This window comes from Rhipicephalus microplus, chromosome 1, assembly GCF_043290135.1.
Source record: "Rhipicephalus microplus isolate Deutch F79 chromosome 1, USDA_Rmic, whole genome shotgun sequence".
Classification (NCBI taxonomy): domain Eukaryota; kingdom Metazoa; phylum Arthropoda; class Arachnida; order Ixodida; family Ixodidae; genus Rhipicephalus; species Rhipicephalus microplus.
The window spans coordinates 192,322,417-192,345,673 of record NC_134700.1 but is presented as its reverse complement, the minus strand read 5'-3'; the positions used below and the strand labels follow the sequence as shown (position 1 = coordinate 192,345,673).

The 23,257-nt window shown below is 46.1% G+C and overlaps 1 protein-coding gene across 1 annotated transcript; it reads left to right on the top strand.

Moving 5' to 3' along the window:
• Positions 1 to 1,049: 1,049 nt before the first annotated feature.
• LOC142766465 (short-chain dehydrogenase/reductase family 9C member 7-like) lies at positions 1,050 to 14,674 on the top strand. Its single transcript, XM_075867996.1, has 4 exons — positions 1,050 to 1,313; positions 2,905 to 3,144; positions 5,759 to 6,085; positions 13,671 to 14,674. Exons 1-4 carry the CDS (start codon positions 1,050 to 1,052, stop codon positions 13,902 to 13,904), a joined length of 1,065 nt encoding a protein of 354 aa, XP_075724111.1. The 3' UTR covers positions 13,905 to 14,674.
• The last annotated feature ends 8,583 nt before the right edge of the window (positions 14,675 to 23,257 follow it).

Sequence of the window (23,257 nt, the reverse complement as noted above, 5' to 3'; positions counted from 1 at the left end):
TATTGTGCTTAATATTCACGCGCTAGACAACAATCGTTTATGTTCAGTTTTCTGTGTCAAGTTCTTAAGCAATCACAAAATCTGTCGTAGTACTTGTGCAAAATCATCGACAGAAAAAAAACGTAGTTTATTCCTCCATCACGGGAATCTGTATAACACGAAAAGTAAAACGTGTTTTTACAAACGTAGTTGAATGTTTACTGATATAAGAAAACTTGCACAGTGTATATCGGTCTTCGGCAGCTATAGCATTGTTGAACCTTGATGTACCTATGTAGACGCTTGTTAATCCATCTCGAAACGAACGACTACCCTCCATAATCAAGTAATAAACAAACCTTTGTGGTAGTTGAAGTTGTTGATGGTGAGAGCGTAATGACAGAAAGTTGTGTGGCAGCCTGAAGAGCAGAGCTGATTTGGCCTAGAACATGTGCTAAGGCAATCATCCCACAGCGTCCTTAATTAAAAGTTATTGAACACCACCACCGCACTAAAAGGAAATGCAAGCTTGACGACATATTGAGCGCTAAGAGACAGGGACAGGAGAGAGTGGACACCACAATGCGCTAGCGCATTGTGGTGTCCACTCTCTCCTGTCCCTGTCTCTTAGCGCTCAATATGTCGTCAAGCTCCCTTTACCAACACGCCCAAAAAATGGCACTGCGGAAATGCAAGGCACGTCGTGTCCACTCTTTCCCAGACACGATTTGTCAAATGGTGAGCGTAAGCGGTAAACGTGGAGTGAGAGCCGTAACTCATTGGTGTAATCACTCTAAATGTTTATAAATGTAGTTTACAGAGTCACTTTTTGGTGTAATCAACGGGAAAAGTAATCACGAAAGACGTTACAAAGTGACTCTTTGGTGATATCTAGGAAAAAAGTAATCACAAAACACCTCAGTTGTCTTCTTCGTGTGCCGGTTTCACGCGGCACAGAAGAAGAACAGACGCACGATACCTCGTTCACATGCGTCAGCGCGAGAAGAGGAGAGGAAGAAGAAGAACCAAGCAGCTGCGTTCGAACAGAAGGAGCAGCGAGGTCGTGGGCGATGCGGGGCTACGTGATCACGCTCCTTGCTGTGTTCGTCTTCCTGTTTTGCGTCCTCTACATGGCGCCCCTGGTGCAGACCGTGGCGCACACACTGTCCCTCGCCCTGGTCGTCGTAGTCATCTCGCACTACGTGGCCGTCTGGCTACTTAAGATGCTCACCTACAAAAGGGTCCCACCTAAAGGCAAGATCGTTGTCATCACGCGATGCGACAGTGGCTACGGCAACAGGCTTGCACTGCAGCTGGACCGGCGAGGGTTTACGGTACGCGGATCTCTTTACCATATCCTTTGTATTGATATTCCTGTGACAGCAGCAGGCGATGTACAAACAGTTCAAATTCGGACGCAGCTAACTAGTGTGAACCTGTGAGGCATTCCAATACAGCAGCGCCTATATCGAATGCCACAACCATTCTGTGCGACTTAAATCAGCATCATAATGCGCGAATAGGCATGAATCATCCGCTTAAGGTATACCCTTGAAGTGCGACAGTGCACGGACTGCGAGTAAAATGTGTATATAGAATTACATCTTGTGCGACATCGGCTGTCATACTGTAATAAGTGGTGTAAACGCATTGGTTCCCACAAGTCAACGCCGCAAAAAATTACGCTGATCTTATATCATATATAACTTATATACTATATAGGTGAAACAATGTGCCTGTTTTCATCGTGGGAGGGTAGTGTTAATGAAGCTGAAAGCCTTTTACACAATGTATTTTTGCGCTGGCATACATGATTTAGCGGAAAGTGGAGGAACGCAACTTGCATTACCACCGCATTGCTCTACACAAGGGAGTTATAAACGCAGTAGTGGAATGGATGCCTAATGTACGACCTCTACTTGTCGCACAGTCCTTCTGGTGACATAACAATGTAACCATGGGATCATAATTTAGTACGATCACGGCGAGTACGCATATAAGATGTTTCAGGCACGGACGCTTTCGCAATAACTGCCTCATGAGTATTTAGTCTTAAACAAATCTCATGAATGGATATCCCATTTAAGTTTTCCCTGACACACTCTCAGTATTGGGAGTCATATAGAGGCATATGTATGCAATTCATTATCTTTCATTATACATACATACATACATACATACATACATACATACATACATACATACATACATACATACATACATACATACATACATACATACATACATACATACATACATACATACATACATACATACATACATACATACATACATACATACATACATACATACATACATACATACATACATACATACATACATACATACATACATACATACATACATACATACATACATACATACATACATACATACATACATACATACATACATACATACATACATACATACATACATACATACATACATACACGCACGCACGCGCACGCGCACGCGCACACGCACATACACACACACAGACATACAAAAACTTCATTACTTCAGTATATTTAAACGGTATTTTCTCGCCTCATACTAACGGGGCGCTGTGTTGGATTAGTTTTTAGCCAGCCTACTTTTTTCAAAACTGAGGGCTAAGTATCCAGACTCACTTTTTTATTTCGCTTTCACTCGTGACACTTTTCAACAGTGCCATGATCTGCGAATATGGTGCAAGGAAAGTAACTTCACCGATAACCAATAAAAAAAAGTAAATCTTTGAGTCTGCACTTGGACATGCCTATGAAATTGTTCGTCACATCAATTTACGATTGACATATCAAACGTCGCTTTCAAATCAAAACCGGAGACGTCGTCGTTAATGGAAAACTTGGCATTATCGCATCGCTTATTGGCGTGCGCAGAAGACTGTTGCGCGCTTGAGCATTCATTCAACGCTTGCAGGTCGTAGCCGCCTGCGTGAGCGAAGGAAGCCCTGGTTCTCGACTGCTCAGGGAGCATGGCGACATCCACGTTGTCGACACGGACGTCACGCAAACTGAGTCCCTCGCCGAGTTCGAGAAATACGTGCGAGCACTGTGCAAGGACGACTGCCACCTGTGGGCCGTCATCATCAACCTGAGTGTGGTGTCATTGGGCGAGCTGGAATGGTACGATGACGACGACATGCGCTGGACAAACGAGGTCAGTCTAACTGTATAAGACACAGCTGTGTGTACGTCGAGCAGCGTCATAATGTGGTACATGTATGTTCTACGGTAAGGAAGTCTCCACACAGTGGTAAATCTGCAGCGACCACGAGAACTGGACGTGAACGAAGTAAACTTCAGGCTTTCAACCCATGAACACTGAACAAATTAGAAAAAAGGTACATGAAAGGATGAACGTAAAATGATAACAGGGCCGAGAAAAAAAAAGTCGCTGCAATCCTTCGTCTCCAGGAGGGAACGTAACTTGAACATTTATTTTTCTCACCATGCAGTCAATGTTCTTACGAATATGAGAGAGGCTGAACTGGTAATTGTTTGATCTTGGTGAGAAGTTAGCGCCTACAATATTTTATCTCTCCTCATGTGAGCATTATATTCCCTGCGTCCTGTTCCCATCCAAATTTATAATTGTGAGATGGGAGTAGCGATGTAATATATTACTCATGTCGATGCCTTAGCAGTCTTCAACGGCTCAGGCATCGAAACAGTTTTAATGACTTTGAGATAATTAGGAATTGATGACTTATAGCTCTTAACTTACAGTTAATAGCTGTATACAGCTAAAGACCAGCCGTAAATATGATCAGGGACGTCGCAGTCTGGTGGAACGCCAAATTCCAGTCCGGAATCAATAAACTTGATACCTCAAGTGACATTTATTAACATATGGCTCGTAGACAATAACGAAAAGTTAGGAAAACAGAAAAAATATGTTATTAAGAAGATTGCGGATGCTTCCCAATATGTCTTTCTTTGCGCACTTCACTGGAGTTCTACCGCGCAGTAACCCAGTAATTTCTATAGCTGAGCCTCCTTCAAAGCAGTTCGTTTCATCTTTTATTTATGGTGATGTGTTGATTTGATATTTTCATATCTAGGACGCATTCACTGGAAGTATTACGTTAGAGCTGTTTTTTTTAATATCGTCCCTAACCTCGACAAAAATCGTATGCAGGCGTTCACACGGTGTTCTAAATAGTGGTTTAAATTCCGCACACGTTTCCGTTCTCAGACGCTGAGCTATTGAATATTTATTTATTTATTTAATAATACTGTCAACCCTCCAAGAGGGTCATAACCGAGAGGACAATACAATTACATACATAAAAAATGTACAAGGTACATAAAGTTGCGTAACACTCGGCACTTCACAATGAAAACAGGTATTTCATTAATACAATTCAGAATACAAAATAACAATTCAAAATTCACTGACATATTCCAAAATAATGGACATGAGGTCGCTTACATCAAACTCAACACTCTCGTAAGTGTGCCTCTACAGCATTTTCGAAGTCGGTGACATTGTTTAAAACAACAATTGCGTTTGGTAGTTTGTTCCACATTTCTACGACATCCGGGAAGAAAGAATATCGAAACATGTCAGTATTTGTTTGGTATGGTTTTATGACGCAATCGTGGTTAGTTCGGGGATTTATTTTGCCTGGGGGGTGTAAATATTTGAACTTATCAATCTTAAGTTGCTCGTGAATTATTTGGAAGAATACCTTCAGCCTATATTTTTTTCTCCGCAGTTCAAGAGTATCTAAGTTGCATCTCTGTAACATCAGCGTGACCGATTCCTTTCTTCGGTATGATGAACAAATAAAACGCGCCGCCAGTCTTTGTATTCTTTCCAGCTTCTTCTTAAGGGTCGCTTGATGGGGACTCCAAACAACGGCTGAGTATTCTAGTATCGTCCTAATGAATAATATTAAATAAATATTCCTTAGATATCCTTGGCTTTACTCAAACGATGAGCCTTGTAAGCCTATTTACGATGTTTATTGTAGGTGTGCTAAAGAGGCAATATTCGCCAAAGGTGTAGACGACAAATACAGAAGGCTCCCTATAATTATCAACTAGTTCGCCGAGCCCCATGCACGCGAAGCACGTCAATTTACCCATAAATACGTAGCGAAACTGCGCTGCCTCAAGCTTGTCAATAATACGTTCAATTCTCCTATTACTCTTCACTTAACTTCTTATGGACAATATCAAGAATAGCAGGGGTTTAACGTCCATTAACCCCGATGTGATTATGAGAGACGCTGTAGTGTATGGCTCCGGAAACGTTCTCCTATATCTAAGCAATCGGGCCTCGGACATTTTCGCTTCCATAGGAAATCCGGCGGCCGCGATTACCTTCTTGTTGCAGCATCCTGTGTTTCATTAACTTTCCTTTTACTGCTTTTTTTTTGCAAGTGATTTATTGTAAGCTCCACAGTATCCCTTTAAACGATTGAATGCTAAGCGCAGGGGCATAGGCAGAAATTAAGGGAGGGGGTGGCACAGGCCTGGTGACATGACAAAACAGTTGCGCGCAGGTCATCTACGGATTTCGCTATTTTCTAAAAGCACTGTGACTTAGATTATCAAAAGACTATTGCGGTTTGACAGACCTTACTACGCCCTGAAAATCTATGATCATCATCAGCAGCAGCCGCAACATCGTCATCTCTGGACTGACTAGCGCCATGTCCAAGCAATGTTTGCACATCCACCTGCTGTTAAGAGGCAAGCGATATGAGGTGTCATCATTCGAGTGTTCCTTTTAACTGTGGACATTGGTCGCCGGCTGCATGCAGGTGAACGTGCTTTGCGTGGCACGCGTGGCCAGAGTGTTCCTGCCGTTGCTGCGCAAGTCGCCGTACAGCGGCCGGCGATTCGTCATTGTGAACAGCGTATGGAGCCGCATGGCCGTGCCGGGTACCGGACCGTACTGTATGAGCAAGTACGCCGTGCGCTGTTTCACCGAGGTCCTGCGACGCGAGCTGCTCAAGTTCGGCATCTACGTGGTGGGCATCGAGCCGAACCTGTACCGGCTGCCCCAGACGGAACCCAGCTCACTGCTGAAGTCGTACAAGTACATGTGGAACAAACTCCCTGATGACGTCAAGGACATCTACTCCAGGGTAAGTCTGGCGCGTCACGATTCGGAAGAGCGTGGCGCTTGGCACGCGTGCATACCGATTTTATTAGAAAAAAATTCGGCAGATCCCACGTACCGTGTGAATCGATGTTATGCGAATCATACGGCTACAAGATGAATGTGTCTTTTTTTTTTTGAGTGAGACGTTATGAAGTGGCGAGCAATGTACGCACATACACACGTTAAACAGCCGCATATGTTTTATTAGCTGTTTGCAGTTGCGTAACGATACCAGCAGTAACAGGATGGTAGCCTTCAACACTGCTACTCAAATCAACCTCGGCGGATGGCGCCTAACTACAATTGAAGTTAACCCGACGTAATGGCTGTATCATAGGAGTACATGTGTAATGTTTATAAAATTTGATAGCCAGTGTTGCAACCAGAATTGACGTTTCACGAACTTTAGGGTCTACTTGCAAAGTATTTTTGAGACCTGGCCTAGCTCTGTGGTAGAATACTTGATTGCCACGCTGAATGCTAGGGTTCAATTCCTGCCGGGACACTGACACTGACGTTCTTTGCATTCGTCTGGTCAACGCTGCCTACGTCAGCTTTTTCTTAACGCTCAAGCGTTAAAATAACCCATGTGTGTTCTCGTCATTACTGCATGGATATAAAATGTCTATCACCTGTGGCACATACCCAGCCCCAGGTATGTGCCACTGTTTTTTCGAAACTGTTTGACGATGTTCGCGACAAGACTGTGACAATCCTCATGTCATGACCAGCTTGTCGTATTCGTCAAACCATCTTACCTTCCTGTACTAATTTCAGTGTACCCCAAGTTAAGGAGGTGATCATGAAAGCACCCAGACGTAAGCAGCTGGACAGACAGACAGACAGACAGAGAGACAGACAGAGAGACAGACAGACTATTTGTTTACTTATTCATAAGAAAAGAAGTGTATACTCAAGGGCTCGTTTGTCCGTGTGTGCCACACTCATGGCCATGGCTACAGGTGGCACACACTGACACTCCCACGTTTAAATTTACATATATATACCCAATAAAGTGACTGGAGGATAGCCGCCGTGGTAGAGCATAGAACACGTTATTCGAAGGTCGCAGATTCAGTGCCTGCCCATATATATATATATATATATATATATATATATATATATATATATATATATATATATATATATATATATATATATATATTGAAAAGGGGTTTATTGGCGACTGTTGCGACGGTGGCCCTACAATGAAATTACGATCGGGACAGAGCAATGGTCAAGCAGATGCCAGCAATGATCAGCACGAGCCGAGCGAGAGAAGCCCAGCAGCCAGTACCCAAGCGGTGGCGATGTTGCTTGCCAACGATGCGTTTTTTTCTTCACAATTTGCCCCGCCGAAAAAGAGCCATCCTGGTGACCTAAGAGTCTGGAGGCAGAGGGCTATGAAATGGCTTAAGGCGGGCGACGTGGACGATGTCTCGTCCACGCCGGCGCATGTCGTCATACGGGGAAAGTGGCTCAATGAGAAAATTCACCGGCGAGGTTTGCTCCAAAACGCGGTATGGGCTCTCGTACTTTGGAACCTGTTTTGAGGATAGGCCGGGGATTTGGTAAGGAACAACCAGCCGTACAAGTGATCCCGAGGAATAGCTGTGGCTCTGTGAAGAGTTGGCGTTGTTTTCTTTCTGGCGCGGCTGTTCTTGTGACGTAAAGATGCGTGCGAGTTCACGGCACTCTTCCGCATTTCGGGCAGCTTCGGACACAGATGGGCATTCGGATGCGTCAGGACGGTATGGAAGGAGAGTGTCGATGGTGTGGGATGCTTCGCGTCCATAAAGAAGAAAGAAAGGTGAGAATCCAGTGGTAGACTGTGCCGCGGTGTTGTATGCGAACGTGATGAATGGAAGAATGCGATCCCAGTTAGTGTGATCGGATGTCACATACATCGCGAGCATATCGCAAAGGGTGCGGTTAAATCTTTCTGTGAGCCCGTTAGTCTGCGGGTGGTATGCCGTGGTCTTGCGATGAACAACATGGCATTCAGAAAGCAGAGACCTGATGACTTCTGATAGGAAGGCTCGACCTCGGTCACTTAGTAGCTCTCGAGGTGCACCATGTCGTAGTATGAAGCGATGAAGGATGAAGGATGCTACGTCCCGCGCAGTGGCATTTGGAAGGGCGGCGGTCTCAGCGTAGCGTGTTAAATGGTCCACAGCGACTATGACCCACCGATTTTTATCTGATGTTGTCGGTAGAGGGTCATAGAGATCAATTCCGATCCGATCGAAAGGTTTGGCAGGGCACGGAAGCGGTTGAAGCGCATCGGACGAGTGGAAAGGCGGTGATTTGCGGCGTTGACAGTCAGGGCAGCCTATAACGAATTTTCAAACAAAAGTGTACATTCTGTGACAGTAGAAACGATGGCGAATGCATTCGTAAGTTTTGAAAACTCCGGAATGACCACATTGGGGATCGTCGTGAAACGAGGCGCAGAGTTGTGATCGCAAGCTGTGCGGGACAACCCAGAGCCACTTACGACCTTCAGGGGCGTAGTTGCGTCGGTGTAGCAGCCGATCACGAATGGCGAAATGAGCAGCTTGACGTCGGAGAGATCGTGGTACCGCAGTGGTTGACGATCCAGATAGACAATCAAAAAGGGAAGCGATCCACGGGTCCTTGTGTTGTTCACTGGCAAAGGAGTCGAGGTCGAGACATGCGATGGAGTTGGTACCAATGGTTCCGCAGGCCGAGTCGGGAAGTAAAGGCGAACGCGGCAACGCGGCAGGGCGTCGGCGTCAGAATGCTTGCGTCTGCTGCGGTAGATGACGCGAATGTCGTACTCCTGGATTTGCAGTGTCCACCGAGCTAGGTGGTCAGAAGGATCTTTCAATGTGGCGAGCCAACAAACTGCATGGTGGTCCGTTACCAGGTTGAAAGGGCGACCGTACAAATAAGGGCGGAACTTGCGAAGCGCCCACACGACCACCAAGCACTCTTTTTCAGTGACGCTGTAATTGGCTTCAACTTTAGTAAGCGTGCGACTCGCATAAGCGACGACGTATTCGGAGTAGCCCGGCTTGCGTTAGGCGAGGACGGCGCCAAGACCAACCCCACTAGCGTCTGTGTGAACTTCCGTTGCAACTCTTGGGTCGAAATGCCGAAGAATTGGAGGAGATGTTAGCAGACTACGGAGTGTGGCAAACGCGACGTCGTAGTCAGGAGACCATGATGAAAGGTCTGCGTCACCGCGTAGAATGTTGGTCAGTGGTGACATGATCGACGCAAAATTTCGCACGAAGCACCGGAAGTACGAGCATAGTCCGACAAAACTGCGTAATTCTTTCAGTGTAGTAGGTTTCGGGAACTCAGAGACTGCTCGCAGTTTTGCAGGGTCGGGTAGAACACCATGCTTGGACACGATGTGCCCTAAGATGGACAGCTCTCGAGCAGCGAAGCGGCACTTTTTAAGGTTCAGTTGGAGCCCAGCGTTGGTTAAACACGTCAGTACCAGTTGGAGCCGAAGCAGATGTATAGGAAAATTGGGAGAGAAAACGACAATGTCGTCGAGGTAGCATAGACACACAGACCACTTCAGTCCACGCAGTGTGTTGTCCATGAGTCGTTCAAACGTGGCAGGAGCATTACAAAATCCAAATGGCATTATGTTAAATTCGTACAGGCCATCTGATGTTGTGAACGCAGTTTTCTGGCGATCAGCTTCTGCCATAGGAACCTGCCAGTATCCAGATCGTAAGTCTAAGGAGGAGAAGAATTCAACTCCTTGGAGGCTGTCAAGGGCGTCGTCGATGTGCGGTAATGGATAGACGTCTTTCCGCGTCACCTTGTTTAATCGCCGGTAGTCAACGCAAAATCGAATCGATCCATCCATCTTTCAAACTAGAACGACAGGAGATGCCCATGGACTATGTGATGGTTGAATAACGCGACGCCGTAGCATCTCTTCGACCTGGTCGTTGATGACGCGACGTTCTGCAGCAGAGACACGGTATGGTCTTTGACGCAATGGCTTGTGCGAACCGGTGTCAATGTAGTGGTGCACTGCGGAAGTCTGACCCAATTGCGGCTGAGAAACTTCGAATGAATTCGCGAAGTGCTGGAGAAGATTAAGAAGCTCGGCGCGTCCATGGGCACTTAAGGTGTCGGCGATGGAACTCGAGAAGGGGTCCCTCGACGAGCATTCCAGTGGGGAAAGGGCATGAAGTTCGGTCGAGGCGCTACTGCACGATTTGTCTGGCATGTTAAGGGATAAAGAGGAATCGAGGTACTCCACTCGACCGAGACAATCGCTGGCAAGTCGCGTAAGCGATGCAGAAAGGGGGTTGTGGACGAAAATATTGCTTCGGCCAGGCCAGCAGTGACGTCAAGTGTAGCGAAAGACAAGGAAACGGCTCTGTGGCTCATGAAAATGTCGGAAGGTGTAAACATTACTGTAGCATCGTTATGGTCATCGCAGCAAACAGGGACAACTGCAAGAGACGCTGGCGGAATTTCAGTATCTTCACGCACGACGAGTTTCGGGGACCACTCAAGAGTTGCTTGCAAAGGTTCGTCAGACAGGTGCGAAAATAGAACTTCAGCGCGTGTGCAGTCGATGACGGCATGATGATGTGACAGGAAGTCCCACACGAAGATAACGTCATGCGAGCACACCGAAAGGACGATGAACTCGACAACGTACAGAGCCTTGGATGAAAATGCGGGCTGTACAGGTTCCGAGAGGTCGAACTGGTTGTGCACTAGCCGTACGAATCGATAGTACAGAGAGCGGCGTGGTCACTTTGCGTAGGGAGTGGCAGAGCTGGGCGGCCATAACAGAAATGGCAGCACCTGTGTCGATGAGGGCAAAAGTAGAACCACCATCGACAGATATGGCGACGACGTTAGCAGGTGAAGTGCAAGGACTTGGGCATTTCGACGACGGCACAGCTCTTGCCTCTGGAACTGCGGCGTTCAGTTTTCCTGGTTGGAGGAAGCGGGTCGGGGACGCATTGGGGACAGGGATCGCCTGCGAGGAGACGGCGAGCGGGGAGAGTGAGTCGGAGATGGGGGCTGGGGTGACTGAGACTCGGGAAGGTTAGTGTAGCCATACTGCGGTGAGGGATAGGGAGCGGGTAGGTGCGTGGGCTGCGGGTCATACGGTAACGGCCAAGTAGCGTTGTGTTGTGATTGGAAGCGACGACGACAATATTGTGCCATGTGTCCTGGAGCACCGCAGGCGTAGCAGATCGGTCGATTGTCAGCAGTGCGCCAGGAATTGCTGACTCGCGGTGCGGCCCAAGGTGTCCAAAGAGGGGTAGAGTGGGGAGCAAGTGCAGACATGGGGGGCAAATGCTGCTGGCGGGGTCTGCTGCGTACCACCTGGGCATAAGTAAGAGGCGTGGCTACGGGCTGCATAGCCGGCACATGGGGAACAGGCATGGCCACATGCTGCTGGTGGGCAGTGACGGGAACAGCCTGAGCTACCTTTTCGGCAATAACGTCGCGGAGTGGTGAGGGCAGACGAGAGGACGACGGCTGCTGCGTGAATGGAATCAACGACACCTGCCGAGCTACTTCTTCATGCACAAGGTCTTTTAGGAGCGAAGCTCCTTAAGGCGTGGGCTGTGCGTCCCCTGTATGTAGCCACCTCTCGTTCAGTTCTAAGTATTACGCTAGCCACCGCCCGATCTAAAGGGTACAGCCATATCCATCCGTCCATCCGTCCATCCGTCCGTCCATCCATCCATCCATCCATCCATCTATCCGTCCGTCCGTCCGTCTGTCTGTCCGTCCGTCCGTCCAAAAAATGCAAGATGTTATAAACTAGACGGCGGTACGTGTAGTTGATTATGAAAGATGCGAGGTGTTATAAAATAGGAATGATGCCACATATGGCGCGTGTCATCGTTCGATATAGTGCGGCGACGTACGCTAGGGGGAGCGTTGCAATAAAATCGAGTGGGCAAAATGTACGGAGGATTCATGGTTTACCAGGTTTACCTCCGGAGCTTCGCCCACTCATCATCATTCACTTCGTGGATATGGCGGCATTTTTTTATCTCTTGCTGGGTTGGTGAGTGATCAGGAACAACAGTAAGACTGAATAGTGAGTCGGCGTGTGAGGAAAATGGCCGAGTCAGGGCGCGCTGCTTCCTCAACTCGTCGAAACTTTGACATAAAGTCACAAGTTCCGCAACGGTGGCAGGATTGCGCGCCAGGGGCATCTGAAATGCGCCGTCATTTATCCCTTTGAGGATGTGCTGAATCTTCTCCGACTCAAGCATGGCGGCGTTCACACGGTTACAAAGACCAATAAAGTCTTCGATGTAAATGGTGAACGATTCAGATGACTTCTGTGCGCGAGTCCGCAAGCGTTGTTCGGCTCTGGACTTGCAGACAGCGGGTCGGCCGAAAACGTCAGCAAACGACGTTTTGAAGATGGACCACGTCATAATGTTGTTTTTGTGGTTGTTATACCACATTTCAGCCACGTCAGTGAGGTAAAAGATGACGTTAGTCAACTTGTCCGCGTCATCTCACTTGTTGTTTGCGCTCACCAGTTCGTAGTTAGCGAACCAGTCTTCCACGTCGGTCTCATCAGCTCCGCTAAAGACCTTGGGCTCTCGCAAACGAAGAACACCGGGGTGGCTGGAGAATGGAGTGCAAAAGCCAGGTTGTGCGTTGTTGGTGGCCATGATGGGAGGTAGCGTTCGGTTGCGCAGCTCCAGGTTTAGGCGACGGTGAATGGCAGCACCCGGGTTCAGGCGACGGGGAGTGTCTGCACCCTCCACCAATAGAAAAGAGGTTTATTGGCGACTGTTGCGACGGTGGCCCTACGATGAAACCACGATCGCGACAGAGCAACGGTCAAGCAGATGCCGGCGATGATCAGCACGAGCCGAGCGAGAGAAGCCCAGCACCCAGTACCCAAGCGGTACCGATGTTGCTTGCCAACGATGCGTTTTCTTCTTCACAATATATATATATATATATATTTATATATATATATATATATATAGAGAGAGAGAGAGACGATTAAAATTCTGTTTGCTGCATCAATAGCATTTTCATCTTAAGTTATGACACATGTAGAACTGCAACCACCCTCCCGCTCATACTTTGTTAATTGGAAACAGAAATTTTCCACCTGTACAACGTGATTTCACCTGTTGTTTTCTGCACTCAGGCTTAAACATCGTTAAACACTTTATCTAAACACAGAGCGATCGGGCGGACGATGCCTGAGCTTCTACTGTGAGGCACACGGGACGACTTCGGGCTCTCCCATAGTCGATTACTAAGTACTCGAAACCGTTACCCACTTTTTCTGAACAAACATTTGTTTTGTCAGCCGTGATAGCTTGATGATGCTTTTGTTCCGCGAAATCGACACTATTATAGAAACTGTATGCGTATTCTTGTTATTATTTTAAGCTTGTACTGCACTCCTCTCACATTACAATGCCTAAACATTTGAGTGTGTTTCATGTACGCGTGAAAGTGTGAAATTTGAAGCTGTGCATGTACGCTTGAAAGTGAACTTTCGCTTGACATAAGTGTTTAGTGTCACGCAATTTACGATATGGTGATTTTTTTTTCTCTCGCAGGGCTACGCGGACGAAATGGAGGAAAACATCCGGCGAACGATCGCAACCGAGCCGGACCCGATCGTGTTAGACGTAGCCAAGAAGATGCTGGACGCCGTGCAAACAGCGTATCCCAGCAAGATCTACCAGCCCGACTTGTTGAGCTGGAAGATCCTGTACGCGGGATTTCGTCTGCTTCCTGACGAAATCACGGATTTTTGGTTCACGGACATTTCTGGATTGATGAAATCGTAATTATAAGCGCTTTTACGTCTTTGCGATGACTGAACACAATGCTCTTTCTTTGGGTACATTAAGCCGTTTCTAACTAGCCGTAACATCCAGGGATTTACAGGACTTTAGAAAACAAAATCGGCCATTTGCCTGCCCTACATGTACGTACAATGCGACAAGGGCACCAATTTGGACTAGTTAGTACATAACACACGTAATTTTATACTTTCGGGTTACTTTTATTGGCAATGAAGTGAAGGCTACAGGGCCATGTCGCGTGTATCCTACCGATAATGAATGTAGTCGTACAACTGAGTTTTTTTTTTTCTGCACGTGTTATCTGAAACAGGCCTTCATTTCCTAAATGTAGTTCTTTTAGACACCACGCAGACACGCCAGCGAGATATTACAGCCAAAGGTGTTTATGGCTAGGAGAAACGAAACTTCATTAGGCAGCGGTAAGCAGTCTTCATTGGCTTTATTATCAGTTACGTCGTTCTCAAGCACGCGCGCCATTGGCGGCGTTGTGAGTGACGTCGTCGCAACCGTGGCGCCGTGCCCGCGCGCGACAGCTTCTCCTGAGACCTCCCCGCCCAGTTGGCTCATGACGTCAGACGCTTGCAACAACGCAGCGTTGCGGCGTCAATGTGATTATTCCGGGAATGTGTTCACCGAGGCGAATGGCGCCTATGGTTCGACAATCGCCACTGTGATTAACGCATTGCCAAACGCATTTAACTGCTCATTACATTCTTTCATGACCGTGATCACGTGAGACGCAGTGAGCATGTTAAATAAACACTCTGGTAAACTCGACCGAAAGTTGTGTCTGATCTCATTAAAGAGAACGAACCTGAAACCTGAAAATTTTCTTCAGCAGGACTTGCTCGAACTCGGACTCAATGAAATACTATTCCTCACCCTGACTCACTCAGACTCGTGGCTTCATCCGAGCCCGAACGAGTGCGAGAGAGTTGACTAATGAGCGAGTTTGCCTACCTATGATAGTGAGGATATCCTTCGCGGGTTGTGCCATGATGGCAGAAAGAGAATGCGTGATCTGGCATGTGCTTGTTCTTCTTCTTCATGAGCATCATCGTCTGCGTGGGCTACGGCAAACGCCACCAACTACGTTTCAGAATCCAGATACGGGCACTATACTGCCTAGTGTGCTGAGCGCGGGCTGGAAGATGGCCCCGCTGATGACTGCCGGCGGCGCCCGCATGGTGCTCTGCTGTGCGAATGGGTGCATTTGCGTTCAATCCTTGCGCTCCGCAAGCGCTGCGAAGCCTGCAGTAGGCCGAGCCGCGCGAGGCCAACCATTGTTTTCTTGCATTTTCGGAGTGTTTTTTTTTTTTACATAATGCTGTATAAGAACTACTCGATTGCTTTCACAGTACTGGCGCCTTGCAATATCAAATGACGATCATTTTGTGGCGTACATTTCGCCATCCGCCACTGCCCGCAAAAAAAATGGCAGATACCACGTACAGTGGGAATCTATGATATGCGAAGCACGAGTACGAGAGGCTGATATGTCACTTTAAAATCAGCACAGCATTACGAGGTCGAGGCAAATGATGCCGTACATGACTTCCGTGTCATGGTTATTATGTTTGGATGTGTCGTTTATCTTTGTCATCTATTCACGTCAGGTGATACCAAATTTGGTATATGTGGAGCTAGCGAAACGGCCGCGAGCACGCTATTAGCGTGGTATGTTATGTTCTTCAATGATACGCGTGTCACCATTATCGTGTTTTCACCAGTCATATATTTCGTCATCCATTGACGTCGGGCAACATCAAATTTTCTATATGTGGAGCTAGCAAAACGGCCACGAGCGCATCATGAAGGGCCCAATGTAATCCAATGTACCGTTGACACACACGCACGCTGGGCACAGCGACGCTACGTTAGCAAAACGCGAGCACTCCATAGTCTGACGCCAAGTGCGACCGGCGCGACCACCGTCCGTCGGCGCGGCCCGATGGCAACCGGCACGAAATTCGCGACGATGCGTTAACCTGGCAACACCGTGTCTCCCTCTTTTCATGACGAAGGATGCCGGACGCGCTGAAACGCGCACGCATCAAAGCAACGCAGCGCGACGCATGCCTGCGAGTATATGGCACAACCGGCCCCTGGCTTGGCAACGCCGGCGTGACGCGACGAAAGGAACGCCGGCGAGCACGCGCACCGCGTCACGTCGAAATGTATAGGCACCTTGACTGTGGCATGTAGTCATGTTCTCACATGACACGCATCTCATAATTATCATGTTTGTACCAGTCACATGCCTTTGTCATTCATTGACGTCATGTAATACCAATTTGGCATATGTGAAGCTAGCGAAACGGCCACGAGCGCATCATGAATGTGGCATGTAGTCATGTTGTTACATGACACGCATGTCATGAGTATCATGTTTGCACCAGTATCATACCTTCATCATCCATACACGTCCCGCAATACCAAATTTGGTATAAGCTATAGCAAAACGGCCACCAGGACATCATTAGCGTGGCATGCAGTCATGTTGTTACATGACACGCATCTATGATTATCATGTTTGCACCAGTCACATACCTTCGTCATCAATTCATGTACCGTAATACCAAATTGGGTATATATGACGTTAGCGAAACGGCCGCAAACGCATCATGAGCGTGGCATGTAGTCATGTTACAGGACACGCATGTCTTGATTTTCATGTTAGGGTCTGTCGCTTGTGTTCGCCATGCAATCATGCCATACCATACCAGTTTTGCAACCTGCCATGTGAACGAAACCACCGCAAGAGCCGCCGGACCATGAAATGTAAATCGTGACATTCATGACATACATGTCATAATTTTCATGTCAAAACTAGACATACGTTCTTTATTATAATTTTCATGTCAAAACTAGACATACGTATGTTATGCCATACCAAGTTTAGTATTTATAGCATAATCGAAACGGCCAGGAGAGCTAAAATTTGTAGCCGGCTAGAACTTGGGAATCAATGCTATGTGAGGTGACTGTTGTAATTTTTTACTAAGTGAAACATTATGAAGTGGTGCTAAATATACGCGAGAAATTGAATGGTCAACACTGGAACCAGCAATTGCGTTTCACGAACATTCGGCTTTTCTTGCAAAGTATTTCTAAAGACCCTAAGTTAAGGGGGTGATCGTGAGGGCACCCAGAAGTAGGCGATCAGGCAGGCAGAGCAGGCAGGCAAAGCAGGCACAGACAGATTAGATAGATAAATAGATAAATAGATAGATAGATAGATAGATAGATAGATAGATAGATAGATAGATAGATAGATAGATAGATAGATAGATAGATAGATAGATAGATAGATAGATAGATAGATAGATAGATAGATAGATAGATAGATAGATAGATAGATAGATAAATAGATAAATAAATAGATAGATAGATAGATAGATAGATAGATAGATAGATAGATAGATAGATAGATAGATAGATAGATAGATAGATAGATAGATAGATAGATAGATAGATAGATAGATAGATAGATAGATAGATAGATAGATAGATAGATAGATAGATAGATAGATAGATAGATAGATAGATAGATAGATAGATAGATAGATAGATAGATAGATAGATAGATAGATAGATAGATTCTCAGAGTGGTTGCAGTACGCAAATAAATTAATTTTAAAAAAACCATTGACAGTATAACCACCAGAGTTATTTTTTGAAAACGTGCTTTGTTTTTGAGAGCAAGAATTATCACAGAAGACCCTAAAACCGTTACATCTTAGCCTGCATTCCATTAGAATTCAAGTGAAAACAAAGAATGATAACATGCCAATGAACAATCTGACACTCGCCGCATATGATACTCAAAACGTTGTTGGAACGGAAGTCCGACGTTCACATGGGAGAAAAACTGTGTGAATGAAATTCAAATGGGTGTTTTCAATTTTTAGATAATTATTGATATTTGAAATTATGCCTCAACGGCGATTTCGTTGCCGGCACAGTTCACCCTAATCCGAAAATATAGTTCGATAGAGTCACTCCCAGACTGCTTTTCTCACACGACAGCCCTCGGATTCAGCTTTCTGTCTGCCCTCTTGATCCTACTTTTTATTTCAGAAAACCGTGCTGGATCCGTTAGTGCGGGGAACAAGACACCTTTTCCTTGTTCGACCGATAACCTCTTTGACACAGCGGCACAATACACGTCATTTCTTTACATTGCCGCTTAGCTTTTAACATCTCAGGGTGTTGCAGTGTACAAATGGCGCCGTCGAACTTCACAGTAAATCAGATGGCAGCTGTCACACACTGATTTTAAACGTGGCGAGGCTCCGGCAGCAACAGGACGAGAGGAATTTCGCGCGTTCGTGCACCCTCTCGACACGCAGCGCCGCTTGTGGCATCTGAGTGCAGTCATCACATGCGGGGCCACCCTCTCTAGTACGGAATACGTGCGCTCAGCACACTAGCCAGTATATTTGTATACACTGTACAGTCACTTAGGAGATTCTTATCGGCATCGTGTTGGAATCCTCGCACCTAATTTCCTTCAAAAATTATCCGTATATGCGTCATAGGAAACGTTTATATCAAGTGGGAACGTTTGCCAACAATTTGCCCATACAAACACATCCCCTTCCCTTTTTCTGGTATTACGTACTGAACTAAAATGGCCCGTCTGGTACCTAACTGCGAGATGGTGGCCCGTTGGCTGAAGTGAGTTTCGGACCCCTGGCCTAAAGGTACACCTTTGATCAAGTGTAGACGTAATGTGATGACGTCACCACGTGACGCCACGCTATGAGACGTCATGATGGTTTCATGGGGGCGTCACGGGATAGTGTATCAAGTGATGATCTTTTGCAACAATCGTATTGACACAAATGCCGAAAGAGGTCACTTTTCACATTTCCTGAGTCATCTAAGACGTTCGCTTTAATAAATCAATACCATCTTCGCTGTGACGTTACACATTGTCACTATAATAAGGGAGAGCGACATCACAACGACAGTTTTACTTTATTTATTTTAATGTCAACCCTATAAGTCATCACAATAACCCTGACGAGATGACATAAAAAAACTGTTACTTCAAAGAGATTCAGTGTGGCATCATTCCTTAACAATATTTTAAGGGCCTTAGCAGAATATGCACAAAAAAAAAGAAAGTACATTATAAACGCTGCAGTAAACAAAGAGAATACAGTATACACCAAAGGGAACATAAAAACAATAATTCGCACACAATTATGTTCAACGTTTCTCTGGCATATTACATTGCTCATGCAAAATTACCGCTCTGCCTTTTGTATTTCACTGTCTTGAATATCACCACAACAATTTTTATCGACAAGCGAGAGGCCACTTTTGAATCAGTCATCCCGCAAGCTCGAAGGTGTCGCACGTGATAACCTATTGCCAATACATCGTGCTTGAGGTAAGCTAAAGTGTGGCAAATGCATATGCCATGAAACACTCGTGACAAAGGATTTTCCCCATGCTCACCGCAAGTTAGGAATCTCTAGCGAGAGAATTCTCAGCGGCTGAAGTGAAGTTTGCGACTTCTCTGCTGCTATAGCGTGTGACTCTGGTACATTTGCAGAAATAAGGCGTTGAATTGATGGCACGTCTATTAGAAATGAATTTAAATGACGAGAGATGGTATTGGAGCGACGCTTTCCCGTTCTATGCTTTTCGCGCTTGCTCATTGGTCGGAGTGACGGGTGGACACTTTACGCCATCCGTAGTTCGCCACACTGACGGTCTGACTCTCAATCTATGACCAATGAGCAAGCATGAAGAGGATAAAATTCTTTAACATCGAAAAAAGCATCGCTCCGCTGTATAAGCCCTCGTCTGTTTCTCTTTTCACTCAGCATGACCGTTCGATATGGGTATTACATAGCTCGGAAATGAAATAGCAGAACTTCACGTGTGTGACAAGCCCTCGTTTTGTTTTCCTTATTTGTTTCTTTGAAATTAAACAGTTCAAGCGTTAACGCGCGTGTCGATGCAAAACAAAGTGGCTTCCTTCGACTTATCATAAAAGCGCCAATTGTGGTTGGCACTTTTCATGGAGCAGTTGACAAACTGTGCCAGCGGTGAGTGCTATTGCCGTCGACATTATGCTAGGGCAACTTTTTTCCTTCGAGTGTTCAAATATTGAGCGCCAAAATGAATTGCGTGGAGCGTTTTAAGCACCCATGACAGTACATGCGCGGAAAATGGATAAAACTGTGTTAGCCTGCAAACGGCATTACCTGGCTGAACGAAAAAGGACACCCACAAACAATGTGCTTTTTTTTAGCGCCAGCGTATGCTACAAGCGTGTGCATTATCTACAGACGGAAGTTAAGGCATGATAGTTCTAACAGAGAAACTGCTTAGGGCATGGGTAACTTATGCTCCATCGTGCAAAACTGCTCAAGTGGGTATGCACCTCATGCATACCCCACGACCCAGTATACCGCAGGTGTGACTACTTAAAAAAACTGTGTTTGGTGAAGTGTAGGTTGTGGAACACTTGAAAAAAGGAAAAACGAAAGTGCAAGAGAAAATAGAGCGAGTGTGTGAAAAGTGAAAGAAAGAAAAACATAAAAATTGAGTGAAATAAAGGTAGTAAAGACATTAAAGATAGAAAGTCATAGAAAGACAAGGACAGGCATAGAAATAAACAGACAAGAAAAAGAGAGAAAAAAGAAAACGAATAACTAGAAAGAAAGAGGTAGCGATAAATTGTCGGCGTACAGATCGGGCTGCACACCGGAGATATTTTTCAGCAATGAGGGGAGACGAGCCATGGCGAAATTAAACATAAGAGGAGAAAGGACCTCTCCCTGTGGTGTTCCTCGAGTAGCTACCGGATATGAGTGATACTCCCCGTCATGGATGCGAATGTACGTCTTCCATTCCGTCAGAAACTGGCGGATCCATTATGCCCACAGTCTGTTTTGGACAGATGGCTAAGAATGATTTCGTGGGGAACGTTACCGAAATCACCTTTTAGATCTAAGGCGAAGACTACCTGATCATTACAGGGAAGCTCGATCGGCCCAATAATGTCATGATTAATTTGCAGGAGTATGTACCGAGTAGAGAGACGTGAAAGAAAGCCGTACACAGTGTCGGCAAAAGTGTGCCGGACCTCGAGGTAATGGGAGGGCCGATCCCTAACCACTATTTTCATAGGCTTTCCCACACACGAGGTTAAGGAAATTTGTCGTAAATTTTCGATGTTTATTGACTTGCATGGTTTGGAAATGGACGTTACCATAGTCGTTTTCCAATCTATTGGTAGTGTTCGTGCCCCTCCCAAGTTTGATTGAAGTAGCCGGGGAGGTGATGGTACGCCGGGTCTGGGAGGTTGGCTAGAAGCGTAATCATCATTCGATCCCGACCCGGCGTCGTTCCTCGCTTCATTTTGAACAGGGCCGCCTTCAGACCGTGAAGTTGAAAGCAACAATCCAAGTCTGCATTCTCCAAGCTTGCACATGAGAACACCGGTCCGATGTATAGTCCTGCAAGCCACGGATATTTATCCTTAAGAGCCTGTGCCAATTTATCCGTGTCACCAGTGTAGGCGTGAGACGCGCGTTGGAGATGTTTTTGCGTTTCTGTGCGCGTTTAGCTAGGGTTGATCAGGGCCCTACAAAACGTAACGTGTAGCTGTCGGACATATGCTTGGCGGCATTGTTGCAGCGTTCAATCCAATTGGAGTCAGCGAGCTGGGCTACGTACTCGGCTGCTTCCTGCGTGAGGGCGGCTATGCGGATTTTGAGTTAACGGTTATACTTTTTTCGGCGTCATTGGTGGACTAGGCTATGCCGAGGCGCAGGAGACGATTATCCACCGCCGCAGTGGCTTCTGAGAACTCAACCACCTGCTCGGTTAGGCGAAACTACGTCGCAACGTGGTGAGACCTATCAGCGTAGCCTTGTTGAGCTATGGGTACCGGAGTAGTGTACTCCGAACGGTACTTGTCCAAGTTCGGAATTTTCGCTTATTGGTGGAGACGGCTAAGAAGATATGTCCAAATTGTAGTGAGAAGAATGCAGTGGTCACTGCAGTGGGTTTCCTCAGTGTTGAACTATTCTGCATACTTGACGTGCTTGGTAAGTTTGAGATTGAATTAAGTGTCCCGAGTTATGGAGTTACCAATATGGGTTGGGTGTGCAGGGTGCGTTAGGATAGTGAGGCCCAAGATGGAGTTAGGTTCCACTACATTCTGTCACGCCGATTTTCCTTATGGTAACCCCAGTGAGGACTAGGGGCGTTGAACTCACCTACAGTGATAAGTGGCTCCCTGCCTGCCACGTTGAGGGCTTTGCTAAATACATCAGTGTAAGTTACATTGGGCGATTTGGGCAAACTGTAGATGTTTAGGACATGTAGGGATGCACTCGCGAATACTTTTCTTCTCGACCCTGCGTATTGTAGTTGAAGCCCAGGAGGATGTTCCGTCTGGCTCTGGTCAGGCGTGCTTTCAAGACATATTTCTGGTTATCGATACGAGAGGCAATAAACTTCTTTATTGCGCCATTCGATGATATCATTTGTAAACGTGTGGTTGAGTCCACCTAAAGGATTGCGCTTGTGCGAGTATATCGAAGAAGCCAGCGGATAAGTGGAATGTTAACAGCCATCGCTGTTCTTCGTCCTCTACGTGAACACGACACATCGCAAAAGATACGCTGTCGGAAAGTGTATAAAGAGCTCTGCTGTTAAACAGCCAAACCAAACTGAACCTAACAAATTGTTTCCAACTGAAACGACAATGTATTTTGAACAAGAAAGATAATACTTTTGAGCTACTAAGAGACATTCCATTCAAATGAAACAAAATGGCTCAGTTGTAAAAAAATTTTAGGCAGACATGTTTGTGTGCTATCTGGTGCTATACTTTAAGGATAAATACTAGCGAAATTGTGAATGCATCCAAGTACCTTAAGAAACAGTTGGCAAGTATCGTATCAGTAACAACTATTGTAGTAGTGTCATGGTAGCTTCTTTGATCGTACATAAATCTCGCCTATCAATGCTACTCGGTTAGCCTCGTGAAATGCAAGGCCCACGGAACGGCTGCATTACTCTCCCATAGTAGAATACCTAATACTCTGAATGGTGAACAACATTTTCCAAACACACAGGCCCACGGAACAGCTTTATGCTATCCCGTAGTAGAGTACCAAGTACTCTGAATTTTTAACCACTTCTGAGCACATCTTTCGAAATTGGGACGGCTTTCTGCTCTTCTATAGTTGAGTACCCAGTTGTCTAAATTGTTAAACACTTTTAAGTGCGAAGCATTTCTTTGCGAACTTCGCCGAAATTGAGCGCATCTATCTATCTATCTATCTATCTATCTATCTATC

Bases quoted from the DNA above. Each gene is read 5' to 3' on its own strand.
- LOC142766465 (XM_075867996.1), top strand. From the start codon at position 1,050: ATGCGGGGCTACGTGATCACGCTCCTTGCTGTGTTCGTCTTCCTGTTT. The intron at 1,314-2,904 runs GTACGCGGATCT...CAACGCTTGCAG, and splicing joins TGGACCGGCGAGGGTTTACG to GTCGTAGCCGCCTGCGTGAG. The intron at 3,145-5,758 runs GTCAGTCTAACT...GGCTGCATGCAG, and splicing joins ACATGCGCTGGACAAACGAG to GTGAACGTGCTTTGCGTGGC.